This window comes from Capra hircus, chromosome 14 (assembly GCF_001704415.2).
Source record: "Capra hircus breed San Clemente chromosome 14, ASM170441v1, whole genome shotgun sequence".
NCBI lineage: Eukaryota > Metazoa > Chordata > Mammalia > Artiodactyla > Bovidae > Capra > Capra hircus.
The window spans coordinates 5,903,202-5,924,832 of NC_030821.1; the positions used below are offsets into that span (position 1 = coordinate 5,903,202).

Genomic DNA, 21,631 nt, shown 5'->3' on the forward strand with positions numbered 1-21,631 from the left:
AGGTTCAAAAGGGAGGGGATATATGTATACCTGTGGCTGATTCATGTTGAGGTTTGACAGAAAGCAAAATTCTATAAAGCAATTATCCTTCAATAAAAAATAAAATTTAAAAAAAAGTATTTTCCATCAAGAGACTCACTTTAAAGGGATTTCAAAATGCTTTTTAACAAAAATGTTACTTAAGTATAGTTGATTTATAGTGCTGTGTTAGTTTTAGAATACAGCAAAGTGAATACATATACACATATCCACTCTTTTCTAGATTCTTTTCACACATAGGCCATTATGCAGTGAAAGGCCATTAAGAATCTCCTTAGCTAAATATTTTAGGAATGAGAGCTAAGCCCCCAAATTGCAGATGAATGAAATAGGATGGTGGTCAATAACTTTCTTCAGATATAGTTTGCTAGAATCTAGATACAACTAAATTTCATGCTTTTACAGGCTTGGGTTTTTTCTTTGGTACTTTAAAATTTCCTCTATTTTTCTGTTTTATTAATGTTGATTTTGTGATTTGAAATGGAATTGTGGTTTATGGGGGTAAAAATGGTTGGGGTAGGTCTTCTACAAGGCTTTGTTTATTACATGGTCCTTAACTTTTTTGCAAAGAATTCCTGTGTAATGATTAGAGGTTCCAGATTTTTGTTTGTCTTGTCTTGGGTAATTAAAGTATTTGTGCTAGATATTTGGTAAATGGGAAAAAAATCTTCTTAAATATAGGAGGAACCAAAGTCAAGGATATAATCTAGTAAAAAATATGTTTGGATTTTAAAAATGAAGGTCAGATTGAAGTAACTGGACTTGCTTTGCATAATAAAGGAGTCACTAATACTTTTGATATATATTCTGTGAGATAGAAGTTAAAGCAAAATAACTTTGCATTTAGTAAGAATTAGATATCCCGATAATAAAGAATCAATATTTGGCCTTATATGAAAAAGAAATAGTAAACTATTGCCATTTATTAAGCACGTACTGTGTGTCAGATGTGGAATTTTCTCTGTGACTTTGCATTTGAACCATATGACAGTTCCTAGTTTGATCATCACAAAATGATCTCCATTTTGTGATGAGGAAACTGAGGCTTTAAGTAATTTGACTACTTAAAGTACAGCTAGAAGTCCCTGAACTGAATTAAGGAATCCTCTTGTGTCTCCTGCAGAAATTTTGCCTTAACCACAAGTCTTACCTTGTACTGTGGGCCATAGAGCAAGTTTGGGACATTATTGTGCTTCTTATCTAGAGAGGTTTGTCTTTTCTCTGAACGTTATACTGTGTAAAGGGACAATTAGAGATGATTCCAAAAGTATGTGGTGAAAGGAAAGGAGTTACTCATCTAGGTGTGAAAGGAAGTGATCTTGGTGTGGTATAGAAGGGCCTACAGATAAAAACACAAATAATTCCTTTCACCCGTAGCCATCAAGCACTAAATGAGTCATTTTTTATATATAGTTTTGATTTCTGAAACATGTTTTTGTACATAACAAAAGCTTTTAAATTAGTTTTTCTTTTCCCCCCTCCCTTAGTGGAAAAAGTCAAAGAACAATTAAAACTTTCCTTGGAAACCAAGAATGGTGTCGTGCAAACTGGTGAATTAACAGTTGTGCTTGATGGACTGGTGATTGAGCAAGAAAATATAACAAACAGCAGCTCATCTCCAGCCAGTAAGCTAACTTTGGGTTTTTAAAATTTGAAGGGAAAAAAAATCAAGAAGTATGTAAAAAACCTAGTGTCTCTCTCTTTTGCCATTCAGTAGAAGTACAGCAAAATGGTGACGCCTTACATGAAGACAGAGAGCCTTCAGCAAGGACAACCACCAGGTAGCATGTTTTGTTTTGGTGTTTGTGGCAAAGTAACACCACATTTCCCGTATATGAAGTTTCTAACCTTCGTTTAGAGTTTGCCATAGACTTTAAAAGCTTATATCTAAACGTATTATTTGGTTGAATTCTTATCAAAGTGATTTAAAAAAAAAAAACAGCTGTAATGAGATATATTATTGGAACAAAGTGTATATCTTAGTAGTTTTTTAGGTTAGCAGATTTGGGTAACCGTCACCAGTGTCTCATTTCAGAGCATTCTCTTCACCCTCAAAAAAACACTGTACCCTGGGGCATTCTCTCTCCGCGCCTCTTTTTTCCCAGCTCCTGCCAGCCACTCACCTTCTGTCTCAGTGGGTTTGCCTCTTCTGGCCATTTCTGTAAACAGTGTCGTATAATGTATGACCTTCTGTCACTGACTTTTACTTAGCATATGATTCATCCATGCTGTAGGAAGTGTCAGAACTTCATTCTTTTTTTAAAAATTGGAAATGGCTCTTAAAAATCTGTATTTAGGCATATTTTATCGGTAAATAGAGTCAAGTGATGTGGAAAAGTGGTTATCTCACTGCTGTCTGAGTTGGCAGCTTCCTGTAACTGCTAGAAGATAGATATTGCACCGATTGTGGTCTCTCCTTAGAGGTCATCCTGCCATCTCAGCAACTCCCATAGATTCACATTTGATGACAACTAATAGAGACTTTCTGTTTGAAATAATTTGAATTAGAATAAAAGCATGTAATAGATCAATTATAATGGAATGAACATGTGAAAGTACATTGCTGTGAAATACATTTGAAAAATCATGCTGTTATATGACAAAGTGTGACTTTCATTAATCTACAGTTACTAATATTGCTACTAAATTGCTATTAAATGATCTTCACAGAGCCCTTGAACAGATCAGCATGTCGTCTGAATATATATTTGGCTTAAATAAATGTATTTATTTATATCCACATGACTATTCACATTGAGAAAATTCAAAACTGAAAAGTGAAAAGTCATTCAGTCATGTGCAACTCTTTGTGGCCCCATGGAATTCTCTAGGCCACAGTACTGGAGTGGGTAGCCTTTTCCTTGCTCCAGGGGATCTTCCCAACCCAAGGATGGAACTCAGGTCTCCCACATTGCAGGTGGATTCTTTACCAGCTGAGCCACAAGGGAAGCCCAAGAATACTGGAGTGGGTAGCCTATGCCTTCTCAAGCGGGCCTTCCCGACCCGGGAATCAAACTGAAAGGATACAGCAATTAGGTAGATTTAAATGCTCTAGTGCGTATGTGTGTGTGCATATATATACATATATATATATGTATCAAAAATTATAACTTTTGCAATGAAATTTTAGATGGTTAAAGGAGCCTGAATCACTACCAACCTAAAGACTAATGTTATTTATTATGTAACTACATTTTGAATCAAAGATTAGTTCTACAGCACCAGGAAAACTTAAGTTGCAGTGTTTTACTCTGTCTCCCAGGTCACTGATCCTTGCTGAGTGTCTTAGGGAAGAGTGTACAAATCAGATTAACTTGAGAGAAATTTCAAAGCTTTGTGTGCCTGCTAAGTTGGTTGAGTCGTGTCTGACTCTGTGTGACCCTATGGACTGTAGCCTGCCAGCCTCCTTTGTCCATGGGGATTCTCTAGGCAAGAATACTGGAGTGGGTCACCGTGCCCTCTTTCCAGGAGATCTTCCCGACCCAGGGGTCGAACCCACGTCTCTTAGGTCTCTTGCATGGGCAGGTGGGTTCTTTACCACCTGTGCCACCTGGGCAGCCCTTCCAAAGCTTTACCTGCCCAAAATTCCTGAACACATCTCATTCTAAATATGTAGGTGACAAGGGAAAGTGTTGTTAGTTCGTCCAGGTACTTGCTGAGTGCGTGTTTGGTGCCAGGCACTAGTCCAAGCACTAAGAATACTAGTCCTGTTCCTGTGGAATCTTCATTCTGGCAGGATAGAGGTAGATAGTAGACACGTGAGGGAAGAAATTAGCTAATTGGACATAGTGATAAGAACTATGAAGTCATCGAAACACAGGACAGGGTGACAGGAATGTAAAGGAACCCTTTATAAAGAGAAATGTCGCGGAATCATCTCTGTGGAAGTGCCATTCAAACTATAATTAAAAGGCCAAAAATGCGCCATCCATGCAGAGATTTGAGGGAAGAGCATTCCAGGCAGAGGAAATAGCAAGTAAAACAAGGACACTGATTCTTTCTAGTTGATTTTTGTTCCGCGTGCGTGCTTGTGTGTGCTCAGTCCTGTCTGACTCTTTGCGACCCTGTGAACTGTAGCCCACCAGATTCCCCTGCCCCTGGGATTTTTCAGACACGGGTACTGGAGTGGGTTGCCGTTTCTTCCTCCAGGGAATCTTGCCAACCCAGGGATCAAAACCATGTCTGTTACATCTCCTGCACTGCAGGCAGATTCTTTACCACTGAGCCATTGGAGAAGCCCTTTTGCTCTGTAGATTCTTCTAACTCTAGAATATGTTTAACCTTTTTTTGATAATCTTGTAAGTCATTATAATTTTACTCCCTGTATCTAAAGTTTGTAATAAACATTTAAAGACTCTTCGGCATGATTTTCATACAAAATTGATATACTAATTTAATATATCTGTTGCAAGGTAGGCAAGGAATAGCTTGGAGAGAAATAGATCAGAGAGATAGATGAGGTGGGGCAGGACTGAGATGTGCTCTGATTTATTTATTTTTTAAAATTAAGAAAAAAAATTAAGGCTGCTCTGTGGAGAAGACATATAGGTTTACCAGTGTATTTGGGAAAGTTCTCCTGATTACTTACATGATACTGCCTAACTCCCTGCCTATAAGATTTAAAATGCTTGATTTTGTAATTGTAGACATATTTATTTATTTGCAGTAATGAATACACTGTAAATTCTTCTAACTCTGGAATATAATATTCAGCTTTCTGTGATCATCACATACTCATTATTTTAGTGCTGGTAATAGCTTGTGATCAGTATCGTAAGACGTTTTTGGTCTTCTCAGTACTCAACAGTTTGGAATTGATTTTTATAAATTTCATGACCTTTTTGAAAATATTTCCAGACATTTAAAAAATAAATCTAATATTCTTAGACTTAAATATTTAAAATACACAATTTGATCACTGCTTTGAGGTACTTTTGACAGTATGATTATATATCTCAATATATGTTTACTGTGTGGTTACACTTAGAACTGAAAGTAATGTAAACTTTAAGTATGTAATAAAATGTAAAATGTAAAAAAATGTTTTAAAAAAGTAATCAAGATATCTCTTGTTCATTACTCTTTATACCTATCATTTTGCTTCAGTGTTAAGAGCTTCGTAAATGTTCTTACAAAATTTCTGATGAAAAGTTATGTGATTGTTTTTAATTCATTGAAGTAAGATATCTTTTTTGTTTGTTTTTTTGAAGGTTGGCTGCTGAAGATACTAACGGGATAGATAATCATGTACCTACAAACACTGTAGTACAAAACTCGTGCTGTTCATCTGTAATTAACGGGGACAGCACACCATCTCCATCTCAGGTTGCTGCCAGACCCAAAAACACACCAGCTCCAAAACCACTCACATCTGAGCCTGCCAATGACACTGGTAAGCATGGGTACTTACGACATATTATTCAAATGAAAACTAAATTTTACCTATCTGTACATACACTTTTCTTATTGTACAATCTTTCTTAATCTTCAGTTTTGTAAAAGGAATTTGAAGATTATACCACCTGAATTTTTTTTTCATAATTTGAATTTTCCTAGACTATTTAGGAAGATATTCCAAAATTACATTATAATAGCACATTTCAGTAAGCAAGTACAAGTACTTGCGTGATAGTCAATCTTAGGGTTTATGCTACAAAAAAATTACTATTTATAATGTAGAATGTATTTCTAAAAGCACTTTAGGGAATTTATTGATTTGTTAGTGATGAATGATTCCTTTAACCATTTTGGTTAAATGGTTCTCTTTTGCCAGACAGATACTTCTTGGCATGTAACTTAGTAAAAAAATGTATTGTGAGGTGATACAGCGCTCTGAAGGTTTTGTATTTTCTAAGGGGAAGTGTTCTACTATTATAGAAGGACTGTCTATGGAAGAATTTTTTCTGTAATCCTGTTTTTCAGTGGATTCAGCTGTAATATTCATGCATCATTTTTTGTTTGATCTTTATAAATTAACTCTTTCAGATGAATTCCTTGAAACGCAAACATCTTAAGACTTCTTAAGATTACTAGTGTGTGTCCTGAGGCTAGAGTTGGCATCCTGTCTTTTGATCCCAGAGCCTGTATTCTTTCCCTCATCTATTTTTGGGATTATTCAAAAGTATAAACATGTAAAGAAGTAATTATATGAAAATAGATGGGGATGGGTTTATAGAGAATACTGTTATGTATTTATACTGAAGGTTGGGGAAATATTTACTGTGCATGTTGTGAGTTTTTGTAAATGTGGGAACTGACACTATGGTTTTCTGAAAATGTAATTTATTAATGCTCCTCTTTTTTTTTATAAAAAAGATAGGCTTAAACATCCTAAGTCCTCATAATAAGTTGACACTTTCATTGTTAATTTAAGGTGTCTGGAAAATGAGAGAAAATAAACACAGATGACCAGGCTGAAATGAGTGAACAGGATCATTTATTTGTTTTCTGATTCTGGTATGCTTTCTAGTAAGAACGTTTGTCTCAGATTTATTAGCAAAGGGATAAAGGAACAAATTAAGAACAGACCAGTTAAAACGATTCGCATTGAGAATTCCTTTGTGGTCCAGTGGTTAGGATTTGGCACGTTCACTCCTGGGGCCAGGCTGAGGTTTAATTGTTTGGGGGACTAAGATCCCACAAGCCTCAAGGTGCAGCCAAAAAGCCCGTCCCAAAACAAAAAATATGAACACCAGCTTTTATGCCTGATGTTCCATCTTTTATGGATCGGTTTGAAAAAGCATCATAATATCAGCATCCTTGCTAATTCCAAGAGAGTACATACAGTAGTAAGTTTCATAGAACTCTGCTTATATTATGGATCCTCAGTTAAATTTATAGTTTTAAAAAATAGTCTGGGAAAATAAGTTTGGGAAGGACCACCCATGTATATGGTTTATACATAATCACCCGTAGAAAAATGGTTTATATTAGTACTAGAGTTCTTAATAATAAAACATAAATCCAGTGCATTTGACCTATAGATTTGTAGATTATCAGATATACCTATATTTACCCATACCAAAAATGACACACAAACTGGGTATCCACCCATAAAGAAATTTAGATTGTAAACATTGTAACTTCTTGAGAATGTGCTGAAGAGGTTGTAAAAATAAAAATACCCTTATGTGACCAGACTTGATTTGTTATATGGGATTATCATTAGATTCATTAGAGCAGTAGATCCAATTCCGTTATTTCTGTAAGTAATTAGACATCAGGACCAATTATTGAGTCTATTCCTTTTTCATGAGAACTATAAGAATTTTGAATGCTCATTTTAGAAAGGCTTTTACAGTCATTCTATTTCATTCTTGTTATCACCTTCCAGTTAAAAGTGTATGGAATTTGGAGATTTAGCTCTTCTTCCTAAAATATTTAGCTGTTAGAATAGATTGGCCAAAGTATCTATTGACCACTAGATAGCTGCATGTTTGGGCTTGTGGGCTTATTCAGATGTTGTTGCAAAAGAGAGAACTTGCTGAGTTCCCCCTCATTGTAGAATCTCCAGTTTATATTCTGCTTCTAATTTTATACTTTATAGACTGCTTCCGTTGGGAACAGATTTGCCTTCACATTCTTCTCTTATCCTTGCCTGAAATTTTAAGACGAAAGTAAAACACACACAAGGGACTAGAATTGAAGGTGCCATTGTAAATAATTCCCATGACATTCTCTGTAATTGCAAGGAAGCCTAAGACGATCAGAATAACAGCTAATATCTGTTCTACACATGTTCCAAACACCATATACCCACTGATCAATACAGCTCTCAGGATAACTCTCTGAAAACAGGCACTGGTGTTTTTCTCCTGAAGGAACTGAGGCCCAGAGATCCCAGCTGGTAGAGGAGCTGTCCCTGACACCCACCTCTGTGGTCCTCTTCTCCCTGCTCTCCTGTTCATTTAGATGTGTGTGATATCTATAGTGTCTTAATGTTGGGTTGTTCATCTTTGGTTATACCTTTGATAAACTTCGAATAATATTCCCCCAGTCAACTTAGTGATTGTGTTTGCATGTTCTTTGACACATGACAAAACAATCCAACTGCCCTCATTCCATTGGCTGGTTTAGAAAGGCTTCTGGAACCTACTCTGTTGGTAGAAACCACTTTAGCAGTGTCTTCTGTATAATCTGGCATCCCTCAGTAGGAAGATGAATTCAGGTATATTTTTCAAGGGGTAGTCTTCTTTAAGGTGTTGGTGTAAAAATAGGATTCTTTTTTCTGTAATCAAGAACTTTAAAAGTCAGTTTTCATTGTTAGAGTGGTGATGGAGTGGAGTGTGCATATTTTGTGTGTAACATATTACATGTTTTTAATCCATTACCTGTGATTCCAAAATCCTAAAATCCTTAAAACCAAAAGTTTTTTGGTAAACTCACTTGATGGCAGAATGACTAGGACTAACTTGAAGGTATTTATAATTTTTTCTGCTTAGTATGAATATCCTTCTGTTTCACTCCAGAAATGATACTGTGTTTAACTACAGTGTCTAGCCCCCAATCTGACTTGATATTAGTGTAATAGATAATATATGTGCCATACTACCTTTTACATTCCAAAGTTATGAATTCTGAAACACACTTGGCCCTAAGAGTTTCAGATGAGGGGTTATGGGCCTGGAACTGCAGATAAATGATTTCTTTCACCAAAGACGGTATTGTACATGAGGGCTTTGGAGGGGAGAGCATTTTCCCTAACCCCTACCTGTTCTTTTGAGTCTTAAGATCCGTTTGCTAAGTTTAGTTGGTAAATACTGATACTTATTTTAAGCTAAAGTGGGAGGCAGTCATGATTGAAAAGATTAGATTTGGTTTCTAACAGGACTGCGTTCCAATCCTAGCTCTGTTGTTGAACACTTTAACTGTGGGTTTTCATTCAGTTGTTCAGTCATGTCGGACTCTTTGCAACCCCATGGACTGCAGCATGCCAGGCTTCCCTGTCCTTCACTATCTCCTGAAGCTTGCTCAAAATCACGTCCATTGAATCGGTGATGCCATCCAACCGTCTCATCCTCTGTCGTCCCCTTCTCCTCCTGCCTTCAGTCGTTCCTAGCATCAGGTCTTTTCCGAGTTGGCTCTTTACATCAGGTGGCCAGAGTATTGGAGCTTCAGAATCATCGTCAGTCCTTCCAGTGAATATTCAGGACTGATTTCCTTTAAGATTGACTGGTTTGATCTCCTTGCTGTCTAAGAGATTCTCAGTTGGAAGCATCAAATTCTTTGGCACTCAGCCATCTTTATGGTCCAACTCTCACATCCATACATAACTACTACTAAATGGACCTTTGTCAGCAAAGTAATGTCTTTGCTTTTTAATACACTGTCTAGCGTTGTCATAGCTTTTTTTCCAAGGAGTAAGTATCTTTTAATTTCATGGCTGTAGTCATTGTCTGCAGTGTTTTTGGAGCCCAAGAAGAGAAAGTCCATCACTGTTTTCATTTTTTTCCCCACCTATTTGCCATAAAGTGATGGGACCCAATGCCACGATCTTAGTTTTTTGAATATTGAGTTTTAAACCAGCTTTTCCACTCTCCTCTTTCACCTTCTTGAAGAGTCTCTTTAGTTCCTCTTCTCTTTCTGCCATGAGGGTGGTATCATCTGCATGTCTGAAGTTGTTGATACTTCTTCCAACAATCTTGATTCCAGCTTATGACTCATCCAACCAGGCATTTCACATGATGTACTCAGCATATAAGCATGTGACCTTGGACAAATTTAGCATTCTAAAAATTTAGGGTCTCCACTTATAAAATGAAACAAATACTTAGTAATACCTTACAGGATTGTTTCAAAGGTTAAATGAGATAAATTTAAAACATCTACCATGTTTCTAGGATAGTAGTAGTTAAGAAAAATAGGATTTTCTTCTCTACTTTCCCCCCTTGCCCTTAGCTTCTAGAAGAAATGACTTTTTCTAATGTATAATTATTGCTTTACTAATAAAATAGAGCTCAGTATGGTAAGGCAGAACTAACCTATTTCACAAATTTATTAGACTTTTGCTTTTAATTGTTTATTTTGAAATACAGATTCACGAAAAGTTACCAGGAAATGTACAGGGAGGTCCCGTGTTCCCTTCATTGACCTCCCTGAATGTTAATGTCTTGTATAACTACAGTACTGTATGAAAATGAGGGAACTGACATTGACGCAGCCCCCATTTCACTCGTTATACCTGCGCAGAGAGAGAGAGAGAGAGTATGTGTGTGTGCGTGTGCGCGCGTGCAGCTTGTCATGTGGCTTCATGTAACTAGCACTGCAATCAAGACACGAAACTGCATCATCGCCAAAGGCTCCCTAGTGCTCCACCTCCTTTAAAGCCATAGCCACTTTCAGGTGTGAATTGTAAAGAAATTTAGTGTATATATATAGTGTGTGTGTATGTATATATATATATATATATATAATCAGTTTTTCATGTCATACTTTTTAAAAGGGGCAGAAATGATACTGGGTACTTCAATATTTCCTCCTTTTCCTGCTTCAATTAGAGGACAGATGCACGGTGCTATGAGATGTACATACCATCAAGTCCATGGGAGATTAATTTTCAGAAATAAAACCTGAAGTGAGGGAGATCTGTCTCCTAAATCAAAAGTCATAATTGCGTGGAGTCAGGCTTGTGATACACTCATTGAGAAGCCAGGTCAGAGGCTGTGATCTTACACCTGTAGAGAAGGAAATGCTTTGCATAAGCTTCTGCTGTCATTGCTGTAACATGGGATTTTAATTGTTTGCCTCCATACAATTTTTCTGTTCTTTCCTGAGGAAGGAACCTATGATCCCTCCCTGCCTGCCTGCCTCCTTGTTTCTTATCGTCTTTATTGTTAAGTTTATCCGTTCAGTCATCCTTGTATCATTTGTTAAGAGGTATTTATTTTGCAGCTACAATAGACTGAACACTACCTGGTTGCTGGTTACATATGCATTAATCAGAGTTTCTCAGCTTTGGCACTCTTGACATTTTGGGCTAGATAATTCTCAGTTGTGGGACGCTGTCCCTGTGCATTTTAGGATCATAGCAGCCTTCCTGGCCTGAACCCACTAGACGCCAGTAACACCCACCCATTCCCCTAGTTGTAACAACCAGACATGTCTTCAGACATTGCTAAGTGTCTTCAGTGGATGTTCTGTTGAGAACCATTGATATATATGAATAGTCATCCCTCTAATCAAATGCATGCTCCCAGTACCCCACTGAGAACCTGCCCTGCTATTAACATCTTGCATTACTGTGGCATATTTGTTATTAATATAATTAATGAAGCGGTATAAGTGCACTATGATTAATGGAAGCCCACAGTTTATGTTCAGGTTCACTCTTGGTATTGCCTGGGTTCAGTGAGATTTGAGAAATGCATATTGCCATGTGCTGACCATCACAGTATCATTCAGAATTACTTCACTCTGAACAGTCGCTGTGCTCCACTCGTTCATCTCCTTTTCCACACTCCTAGCAGCCACGGATCCTTTACTGTCTCTCTGGTTTGGCCTTTTTCACAGTGTCATATGTAGCTATTTCAGACTGGCTTCTTTTACTTAGAAATATGAATTTAAGCTGAGTGCCAAAGAATTGATGCTTTTGAACTGTGGTGTTGGAGAAGACTCTTGAGAGTCCCTTGGACTGCAGGGAGATTCAACCAGTCCATCCTAAAGGAGATCAGTCCTGTGTGTTCATTGGAAGGACTGATGTTGAAGCTGAAACTCCAATACTTTGGCCACCTGATGCGAAGAGCTGACTCATTAGAAAAGACTCTGATGTTGGGAAAGATTGAAGGCAGGAGGAGAAGGGGATGACAGAGGATGGGATGGTTGGATGGCATCACTGACTCAATGGACATGAGTTTGAGTAAACTCCAGGAGTTGGTGATGGACAGGGAAGCCTGGCGTGCTGTGGTCCATGGGATTGCAAAGAGTCGGACATGACTGAGTGACTGAACTGACCTGATGAGTTTAAGGCTTTTCTATGTATTTTCGTGGCATGACATCTCATTTATGTTTGTTGCTGAATAATATTCCATTGTATGGATGTACCATTGTTTGTCTATCTGTTCACCTATGCTTTGTCCACAACCAAGCATTGTGGTGGTTTATAGTTTTTCACAATTATGAATAAAGCGGGTGTAAATATTCACGTGCAGGTTTTGATATGGACCTAAGTTTTCAACTGAGCTTAGTTGAAGACTGTGACTTCGGGATCTTACGATAAGAGTATTATTACTTTTGTAAGAAACTGCCAGTGGCAAACTGACACCCAAAATGGTTGTGTCTTTTGCGTTTCCACTACCAGTGAATGAGAATTTTTGCGTTTTGAGGATAGTTTACTTTTTAAATTTTGAAGCAACACTGAATCTTCTCATTTAGAGAGAATTCTGTCTCCAGTCTATGCTTTAAAATACCTTTAAGAAACGTTTTTTCTTTTTCTTCAGATAGGTCTTGAGTGTAATCTTGATGTTGAACTTGAATCTATCTGATCATGGTGCTGAAATGTTTTGGTCAAATTAATAATTGGTTCTAATTTTATTTTCAATTGATTCTCTTGTGATATAAATAAATACTCATCTCTCTCAATGAGTTTTACCATTTTATATTTGGTATTTTTCACTTCTCTCTTGTCTTAATGCATTTTCATACATAACCCATGGTATTGAAATGGAGTGGTAATTGTGATCTTCCTTGTTTTGTTCTGGTTTTAAAATTTGTTCCTCATCTTGATAGGAAGTTCTTCTAATGTTTTACCATTAATATATCATGCTTACTGTTGGTTTCTGGAAGATAATTAGATTATTTTTGAATTTTCCTAGATTCCTCTTATCAACAGTTTTATCAATATTTTTTGAATCTTTTTTGATTTGTATTGAAAATAAACATGTAGCTTTTAACTCTTAACCTGTTAAATATGGTTTCCTAACAATTTCCTAATATTGACCCATTGTTTAATTTATTCAGTTTCAGTTTTAGGGTTATATTACTCTTGGAGAATAAATTAAGAAACTCCTTTTTCTTTTTTGCCACCAATGTACTGTAACATTTCAGAGAACACGGGGGTAATCTGTTCCTTGAAGGCTGAAAAACTGAGTGTGTTGACTTTTGGAGGGACACTGTTCGATCTTTTATCCCCTTTTACATTTCTACTCTGATTGATCAATTTTTCTTTCTCTTGAGTTAGTTTAGTTAATATATTTTAGACTTACTGATATGAAAGTGTACATGGTATTCCAAATGCTACTCAAACTATATTTTTCTTTATAAAATTTGCTAAGGCACTATTTCATGGTTTTTCCAACCTTACTTCTAAGAATTCATCTGAAGCATTTGCTAAAAATACAGATCCCAGAGAGTCCCTAAGAGATTCAGTAATTCTAGAATGGAAAGTGAGAGCTATACTTTCTACAATATCCAACAGATTCTAATCAGGTTAGGAAATTCTGATCTATTATATTTTTCTTATAATTCGTTTCCTTCTCCCATTTTCCCCCGGGTCTGGAATTGAAAGCTAAGCTCACTTATTGCTATTCTTTCATATACCCTTGGATACCTCTTTGCCATGTCAAATATTTCATACAAGTATTTCCATGCCATTAATTTCCTTAAAGTTTGTGATTTCATAACTATTATTTTTCTTTAACTTAATAATTATTTAAGGTTTTATAAAAAAATCTTCTAAGCTAAACTGATTGCAGGTGGGGGAGAACTATCATTTTTATGGACACGTAAGCATCAATTTTCTTATTAGTAAAATGGGTAGTATCTTCCTCATAGCATTGTTCTGTGGGAATTAAATAAGATAATCCTTAACAAATGTTTTACAGAATCTGCCAGACTTTCAGTAAACATTTCAGTAAGTTATATATATTTTTTTGTTTCTAATTTTCTTGAATTATAATCATAGTATCACCTCCTGATTGTAAAATTGGAATTTTTCTTTGGTCCTTTACGTGTCATTTTTTTTCCTTAAAATTCCTAGATTGTTTGGATGGAATATGTATGTAATGAAAACTCAGAACTGCTTCTCTGATGCTGTAATTTAGGACGGGTATATTGACTGTGTCATTCAATCCTTCATGTACTTAATGTTTCTACTAACGTTCTTTTTTTCTGCCTAGTTTTGAGAGAGATATGTTTACTGCTGCTTCTGTGATTTGTTCTTGAACTGAACATTTATTGTTTTCATATGCCAGGTGCATTGTAACTGTTGAGAATACAAAAGTGGAACAAGTTGGACAAAGTGTTGCATTTTGAACTAATGGAAAAAGAAATAAAAACAAACTGTTTCAGAACATGAGAAGCAAAACAGTCTAGTAGGCAGCGTGGGCTGAGGGTGGGGCAGGTGCAGAATTAAATAAGGTGCCTGAGCGCTGCCTTTCTGAAGGAGTGGTTGAGCCTGCACGCTGCGTGATAAGAAGCAGGAGCTGTTCTGAGGCCAGCGCAGCAGCCAGCGCACGTCCTTGAGGGGAGGGAGTTCGCTCTGCTCACGGGGCAGAAGGGAGACCACCATGAGAAGTCAGTGGAGCTGTGGGGCCGACTATGTGGAGTGTTTCTCATGAGCCATGGTAAAGAACTTGGAATTTACTCTGGGTGCAATAGGTGTGTTTAATTAGGGAGTGAAACGATCTTTTGTATGCTTCTTAGAGATTGCTTTGGCTGCTGTTTGGAGAATGGGTTGGAGTTGGACCAGAGAGGAAGTGGGCAGACCAGTTAGGATGCTGTTGCAGCGAGCGAGAACAGTGAGGGGGCCAGTGGTGCAGATGGAGAGAAGAGCTGAGAGCACTTGGAGGAGCTGAATTGTTGTCAGAGAGAAGGGTTTGCCTTGAACAGCTAAGAGCTGCTGTTTAATAATTAATTTTCCTCTTCTGTTTTTAACACTTTGTTAGCATGTGTTTTAGTATCATAAGGGTTTATGATTCTTTCTTACTGGGCCGGATTATCTTGTCTGAAATATTCCACTTTTTCCATTTAGCGTTATTTTGCTTTCCAAAGACTGTTGCTAATCTTTTCTTTTTTTGGAAATCAATTTCTACATTGATCAAGATTGAAAGTTAAATGAAAAAGTTCACTTTTGGACATCATATATTCCATGAATTCTGAATATCATATAAGAGACCAGAATTCACTCTGTGCACATTCTCTTTTCTTCAGGTTTTCTAAGTGTTGAGCACAGGTAGCACTGTACATTTTTATTTCTTATATTTTGTTACTGATATTTTTCTTCCAAAGTTGCTCTCCCCTGTAGTTGGTACAGAACTTGATTGGTTCTGTTTTGCTCCTACAGTTTGATTCCTTTTAATAGTACTCATTTCTCTTCTTCCCACTGTTTACATCTCTTTCTTTAAAAATCTGCCTGACCGTTTCATCACTCTTAATTATGTCTCCTTCCTCTGTCTCAATTAGAACTTTGCTGTGCAATTTTCTAATAGGTTTTCTTCAATAATCTATTCCCTTCCCAGTTTTAATTTGACTTTCTCTTACAATGACATGTAGTTGAAATGGATCGATTACATTTAAAATGAAAATTTTTAAAATTATGTCAATGGATCTCAATGCTGGGTTATTTCTCCAGCAAGTATAAAATGAGTTCTTTAACATTCATCTCAAAAATATGAGCCACAAAAAGTATTATCTGTCTTATTTCCATCAGTACCTAATACACTGCTTGGTGTGAATTAGGCTCTGAATAAATACAGTTGATGAGTTAGTTGGGCGCTTGGTCGTTTCTTGACAGATCATCTTACTGATTTTCCCTTCTCAGTTAATGGAGACTCACCCTCATCTGCACCGACTGAAAACGCTTCCAGCACGGGTACTGCAATAGGATCTGGAGAACCCGCCTTGTCTTCAAATTGCACTAGTACTCCTGTTGAAGACCCTCCAGTTCAAGAAACACTGACCTCCTCGGAAAACAATGAATGTATTGTCTCTAACAGTGCAGCCTTTGGATCTGAAGCTCGAAGTACATTAGATCCTTCCACCTCCAATTCTGCAAGTAGCTCTGCTTTTGAAGCAGCCAAATTAAGACAGCCTGACGGATGTATGGAACCTGTCCGGCAGCAGTCTGGAGGTGCCAACACAGAAACGCTGCCATCAGGGTATGTTATTTATTTTTTTAAAAGATGTGTGACTTAGATAGCAACTTTTTAATAATAACCTGAGTGTTGAATATGTATATGAAATTTTTCCTTTCAGTTATTTGAAATCTAAGTTAGAATCTAATTCATACAGTGTATTTGCTACAAACCAAGTATTTTTTTAAAACTAAGAACAATTGCTAGTTATAGTTAAAGCATGTGCTACATGACAGGAAGAGGAAAAAACCTTATATTAATTTGCACGACTGTCGATTTGATTCTTGGCTTACTTTTAGAAAAGAGTGACCCTGACACACTCTGTAATAGTCTCAGTTCTCTAGCTTTTTTTACTGTTGCCTCCCTAGGCTAAGCTTGAAGCAAGTAGCCATCTTTTTTTTTCTCAGTTTATACTCAATACTGTGAGGGATCCAGTAAGCCTGCTGAGAAGCACTGTTACAAACTCAGGTTTTCACTGAAAGTGAAAGTCACTCAGTTGTGTCCGATTCTCTGCCACCTCATGGACTATACAGTCCATGAAATTCTTCAGGCCAGAATACTGGAGTGGGTAGCCTTTCCCTTTTCCAGGGGATCTTCCCAACCCAGAGATCGAACGCAGGTCTCCGACATTGCAGGCAGATTCTTTACCAGCTGAGCCACCAGGGAAGCCCAAGAATACTGGAGTGGGTAGCCTATCCCTTCTCCAGCAGATTTTCCCGACCCAGGAATTGAACCGGGGTCTCCTGCATTGCAGTTAGACTGTTTACCAGCTGAGCTACCAGGGAATAATTCTTCATCTTTTAATTTTCCATGCTAATAATTCAGCTTCCTATGATTTTCTTTAAAGAACATTCTGTGTATTCCATTTGGTCATCTCTCCCATATTCACTTAATATGTTTCGAGCTCCTCCTTGAGTGCTGCTGCTGATCTGACAGGAGGCAGATTGCAGGGGGTAACGTGAGCTGTGGGGAGCAGCCGTGAATACAGATGAAGGTCCGTCCTCTCCATCGCCACTTGCTGCCACCCCCGTCTGCTGCACGTCCCAGTTCCTGACAGGCCAGGGACTGAGACCAGTCCATGGCCCTAGAGTTGGGGACCCCTGGTGGATGCAGTGTCCTGTATCCACGACAGTGTATACAGTCCTACCTCCTACAGGGGTTAGGACTGTCTCCTCTCGCAGCTGTGAAAACGGCGCCTCTCGCGGTCTCTGCCTCGGTGCCCTCATTCTCCCGCCACAGCTGCTGTGTCGGTACCCTTTCTGACTTTCTGAGCTGTGTTTTTCTTAGTGCCCTTTACTGGATTATAGGACTTTGCCTGTTGCCTCCTTGTGGTTTCAGGCTTTAGTCTGCTCCTGAATGGGTGTTTCTCTTGAGTCTTACACTCTCCCATCGTTTTAACTGTTAAATTTACAGGTCCAAGCCAGACCTTTCTCTGAGCTTATTTTTATCCACTTACTGGAAATCTCCACTGTTTCCTGCAAGCATTTTTGGCCATGAAGTATCTTTCCTTCCTCTCAAAAATTTCTCATTGTTCCTTTGTCTTCTCTTTGACTACTTATCATTAGTCATTTATCAAAGTCTCACGTGTCTGCCCTTATGACATTGATATGTAAGAAGCTTTCCATACTGTCAGGAACCTCTGATCTGACGGGAGATAAAGATAAGTAAATAGTCATTGACTGTACAATTTAATTAAAGCTAAGCTAGAGGTCCAAGTTTAGGGTGCTGTGGAGGGGAACATGTGTAGAGGGGGGTTAATAGGATACCCTGTGATACTGAGATCAAAGAATACTTTCTGGAAGAGATGACCCTTCAGCGGTTTCTAAAAGAGGAGTAGGTGTTAGCAAAGCAGCAGAGAAGGCGGGTGTGGTGAAAGGTTTCATTTTCAGGGCAGCTAACTGCATGTTCAGCTCTCTGACACCCACAAATTAAGAAGCTGACCTCAGGAAGCGGTATTTTGTTACAGCTTGAGTTGAGCATTCGAGGAAGCAAGCTGTGTAATACAGAAGAATAAACAGCTCTCTGAAGAGTTTTGTGTACCTGCTGAAGCTTTGGAGTCCCGCCCCTCCCCCACCCCGGCCCCCGGAAACCATGGATAAACATACAGGAATTTTAAGCAGGGGAGTGGAACAGTCATATTTGCGTTTTAAGATTATTCTAGAAGTGGTATAGGCAGATGAGGAGTTAAGGAGACAAAGCAGAAGAAAACAGGCCAGGCTTTTATAAATGAGAAAAGTGGGCACATTCCTGTTTAAAATGATAAGTACATAAACTTAATTCTGTGGGGCCAGGTAAATGCTTCCGTGTGCTTGTAGCCACTGTATGTGAACTGCGTGAAGAGAATTTGTAGGAATTGACATGAGTGAGGAATCTAGATGAGTGATTTTCAAATCACAAGTTGCAGCCTGTTAATAGACTGTGACCAGCACTTGAAGGCATAATAAAGTAAATCAGTATTGACCAGATTGGAAACCTGGAGTGTGTTAAGTAAGCATTTTTCCTGACAGTTTGTTTTTCCGGTGTGTTTTTGTGTGTGTAAAATCTGTAGGTGAATAGCAGCCTAGGACAAACAGATACATTTATGTAAGATGTATTCTTATTCTCTGAGCTGTTGCCTAAAAGGTTAGAAGCAACTAACCCGAGTGAGAAATTAAAATAGACTGCCCCAAGGTGGATGCTAGTCTTCTGGGCTGATGTTAACGATGGGTTGTGGGAATTAGCTGTGGGAGGTGAAATGCAAGAGTGGGGTCAGGGTTGGTTCTTCTTGCTTCGGCAGTCTGTAACCATATTAGCAATTTTCAAATCTACGTCATCTCCCCTCTTTCCTCAGAAATATTTCTTAGTTCCTGTATTTTATCTCTTTGGTGACTTATTTCATTGGTGCCCAGAATTACGAGTGTTCTCAATGTAGCCTGTTCTAGCCTGGAGGGTTATGCCAAGTGTGGTCTGACATAAAGCCCTTTGCATTTGCTGTCACTTCTGAGTGGAATGTTATACCTCAGATATGTGCATGTCTCTGCCCAAATGTTACCTTATTCCAGAGGCCTTTCCTGATTCCCTCTGGCTAAATCAGGCCCCCCTATCCCTATCCCCAACCCTTGCCTTATATTTTTCCACCCTTCTGTTAAGAAAATTTAGAAACATGCAGGAAAATATAAAGAATTTTACAGTGAACACGTGTGTATCTGTCTATCACCAGGTTCTGTAGCTGACATGTTACTCTCTTCGCTTTATCACGTTTCTCTGCACCTCTCCATTTGTCTAATGTTTAAGTCTAATTCAGTAAGTTGTAGTTGTACATTTTGCCCCTCAAAACTTCAGCTTGCATGTCATTCACTAGAGCTCAGTATTTGTTTACAGATTTTTAGGTAAAGTTTACATAGAAATGTGTAAGTCTTAGGTATGTCATTGATGAGTTTCGACGGGTGGAAATAACCCAAACCTTTATCAAGATTAGAGTGTTATCATCACTTTAGAAAGTTCTGTCAAGCCCCTTTCCGTCAACCCCCGCTCCTGCTTTTAGGGAGGCAGCACTGTACCTCCCTGCAAGTGTTTTTCGACAGTAGATTATAGATTAATTATGTTAAGTTGGTGGAACTTAACATAAATGGAATCAGTATAAACTCTTTTGAGTAGGGTCCTTATCAGCATAATGTTATTTGTATTATTTTTCAACACTTAAATCACTATGTGACATATATTTATGTGTTTATCAGTGTTCTCTTTTATGTGGCCCATTTCTGTATCTCTTGTGCCTAAGACGACACTTGCCGTATAGCAGGCACCAGTAAACGTACGTGAACTAGTGCTTGATGCAGTGATTTTGAGTGAGTGAGCAATTGGGCAAAGGCTGTGGCTTACAAATGCTTAGGAGGCAGTTGTTAACAAGGTCAAAACCTACTGAAAATTCAAGTAAGATAAGAACTGAAAGGCACCTTTGACTTTAGCAACAAAGAGATTATTTATTGTTGACCTTTGACAGGATGATTTCTGGGAAGGAGAGCTGTATTCCGACTGCTGTGTGATGGAGTGAGTGGAAGGGTGGAAATGTGATAGAAAACTCTTCAGAAGAGTGAGAACTAGTGGAAGCAGGTTTTTCCCTGTGAACACACAGGGAAAGAGGAATGTTTGGTAGAAGCAAGCAAGAAAAGACCCAATATTGAGGAGGAGTTTTTTGGTTTAAAAAATGAGAGTGACCTGAAGGGTGGGCAGGAGAGAGGTTAGCAGGCCAAGCAGCAGTGGAGAGGGGCAGCTGTTGACCGTGGTTTGTGAGAGCCCAGTCATCATCCAGTCAGTAACTACATTCTGTCATTTTTACTGTAATACATTTAACAAAATTCTCCCACATTTATTATTTCTTTCTTTTTTTTAAATAAGATCTTTTTCAGCAGTAAGTTTTAGGAATGTGTGTATATGAAATAGGGAAGCCATATCTGACTACTAGGGACAGGAGAGTGTTATGGTTGAAGGTGACATGTACCAGTTAAAATTAGCACTTATCCCTTTGAAATTGAAGAATTCTGTTGGGAAGTCCCATCACTCAGCCTGGTAACTTGGACCTGTTTGAAAGGTTCTCAGGAATTTCCACTGCAGGGATGCTCTAGTTTCTGACCAGTTCCGGCCCATCACTGCTGTAGGACATACGGGCTCAGCTCTAGCTGGCTGTCACTGAGTCCCCGGCCAGGCCTGAGGCAAGCCCCCTACCCTAGTACCGCCTTCCTCCCCCCCCAGCACCTTCTCTCCTCCCTGCTGCCCGACATTAGCTCTGGTCACCCCACACGCATGGGGGCTTGTTCTTGGCAATGGTCCTGCCCCAGAAGGTGAACTCTCACTCTGGGAGTGACATTGTAGCAAGTTACCTCCCCATGGATCAGCTGCTGGGGGAGAAGGAGAAGCACCCTGAGACTCTGGTCACTGGGGCGGGTGGTGGAATTGACCAGGCTCCTCCCCTGCAGGCCAGGAGCTCTTTGTTGCAAGAATGTTGTCAGCAGAGCGCAGCTGGGAACATGGCACATCCACAGCCGGGGTGACCTACCTCAGGAAGACGCGGTGGGGCATGACAGGAGTTTTTGCTCTTACTGTGTTAGTACCTACATAATAGTCCTGACTTTGCCTTTTGGCCCACAAAGTCTAAAATATTTATATCGAGTACTTCACAGAAAAAGGCTACCTTCACTTGATCTAATGAATGGAATGTAGAAAATTACAAAGATGATATCCAAAAGGGGGTCTTCATATGATGTGTGTAGCAAGCAATTTAGTTTGAGTAAGATAAATTCTCTTTGGAGGAAAACCCTGAAATCTGGAAGCGATATGGAAAAATTGAGAACTAGTGGCTAGAATTAGAGTTGGAACCTAAGTGCTTACTGAATATTGAATATTAAATTAGAATATTTCCAGCTAACTTAGGATCACATTAGAAATGGCTTCATAGCCCATTTTATGGATGGTGTGCTTGATTATGTACATTACACTCCTCTTACATTACACTCCTTGCAATACAGGAGACCAGGGTTTGACCCTTG

General features: G+C 38.5%; 1 protein-coding gene across 4 annotated transcripts in view; it reads left to right on the forward strand.

Moving 5' to 3' along the window:
* Positions 1-21,631, forward strand: part of WWP1 (WW domain containing E3 ubiquitin protein ligase 1) — a 150,875-nt gene that overhangs the window by 72,292 nt on the left and 56,952 nt on the right. For 3 of the 4 annotated variants that reach the window (XR_001919118.1, XM_018058180.1, XM_018058182.1), the window contains exons 6-9: positions 1,527-1,664; positions 1,754-1,820; positions 5,250-5,431; positions 15,794-16,130. Coding sequence is in view for 3 of the 4 variants with exons in the window: in XM_018058180.1 (XP_017913669.1) it covers positions 1,527-1,664; positions 1,754-1,820; positions 5,250-5,431; positions 15,794-16,130 (724 nt within the window). In the remaining variant the exon portion in view is untranslated. The remainder of the gene's footprint in view (positions 1-1,526; positions 1,665-1,753; positions 1,821-5,249; positions 5,432-15,793; positions 16,131-21,631) is intronic. The other variant, XM_018058181.1, reaches the window with a different exon arrangement.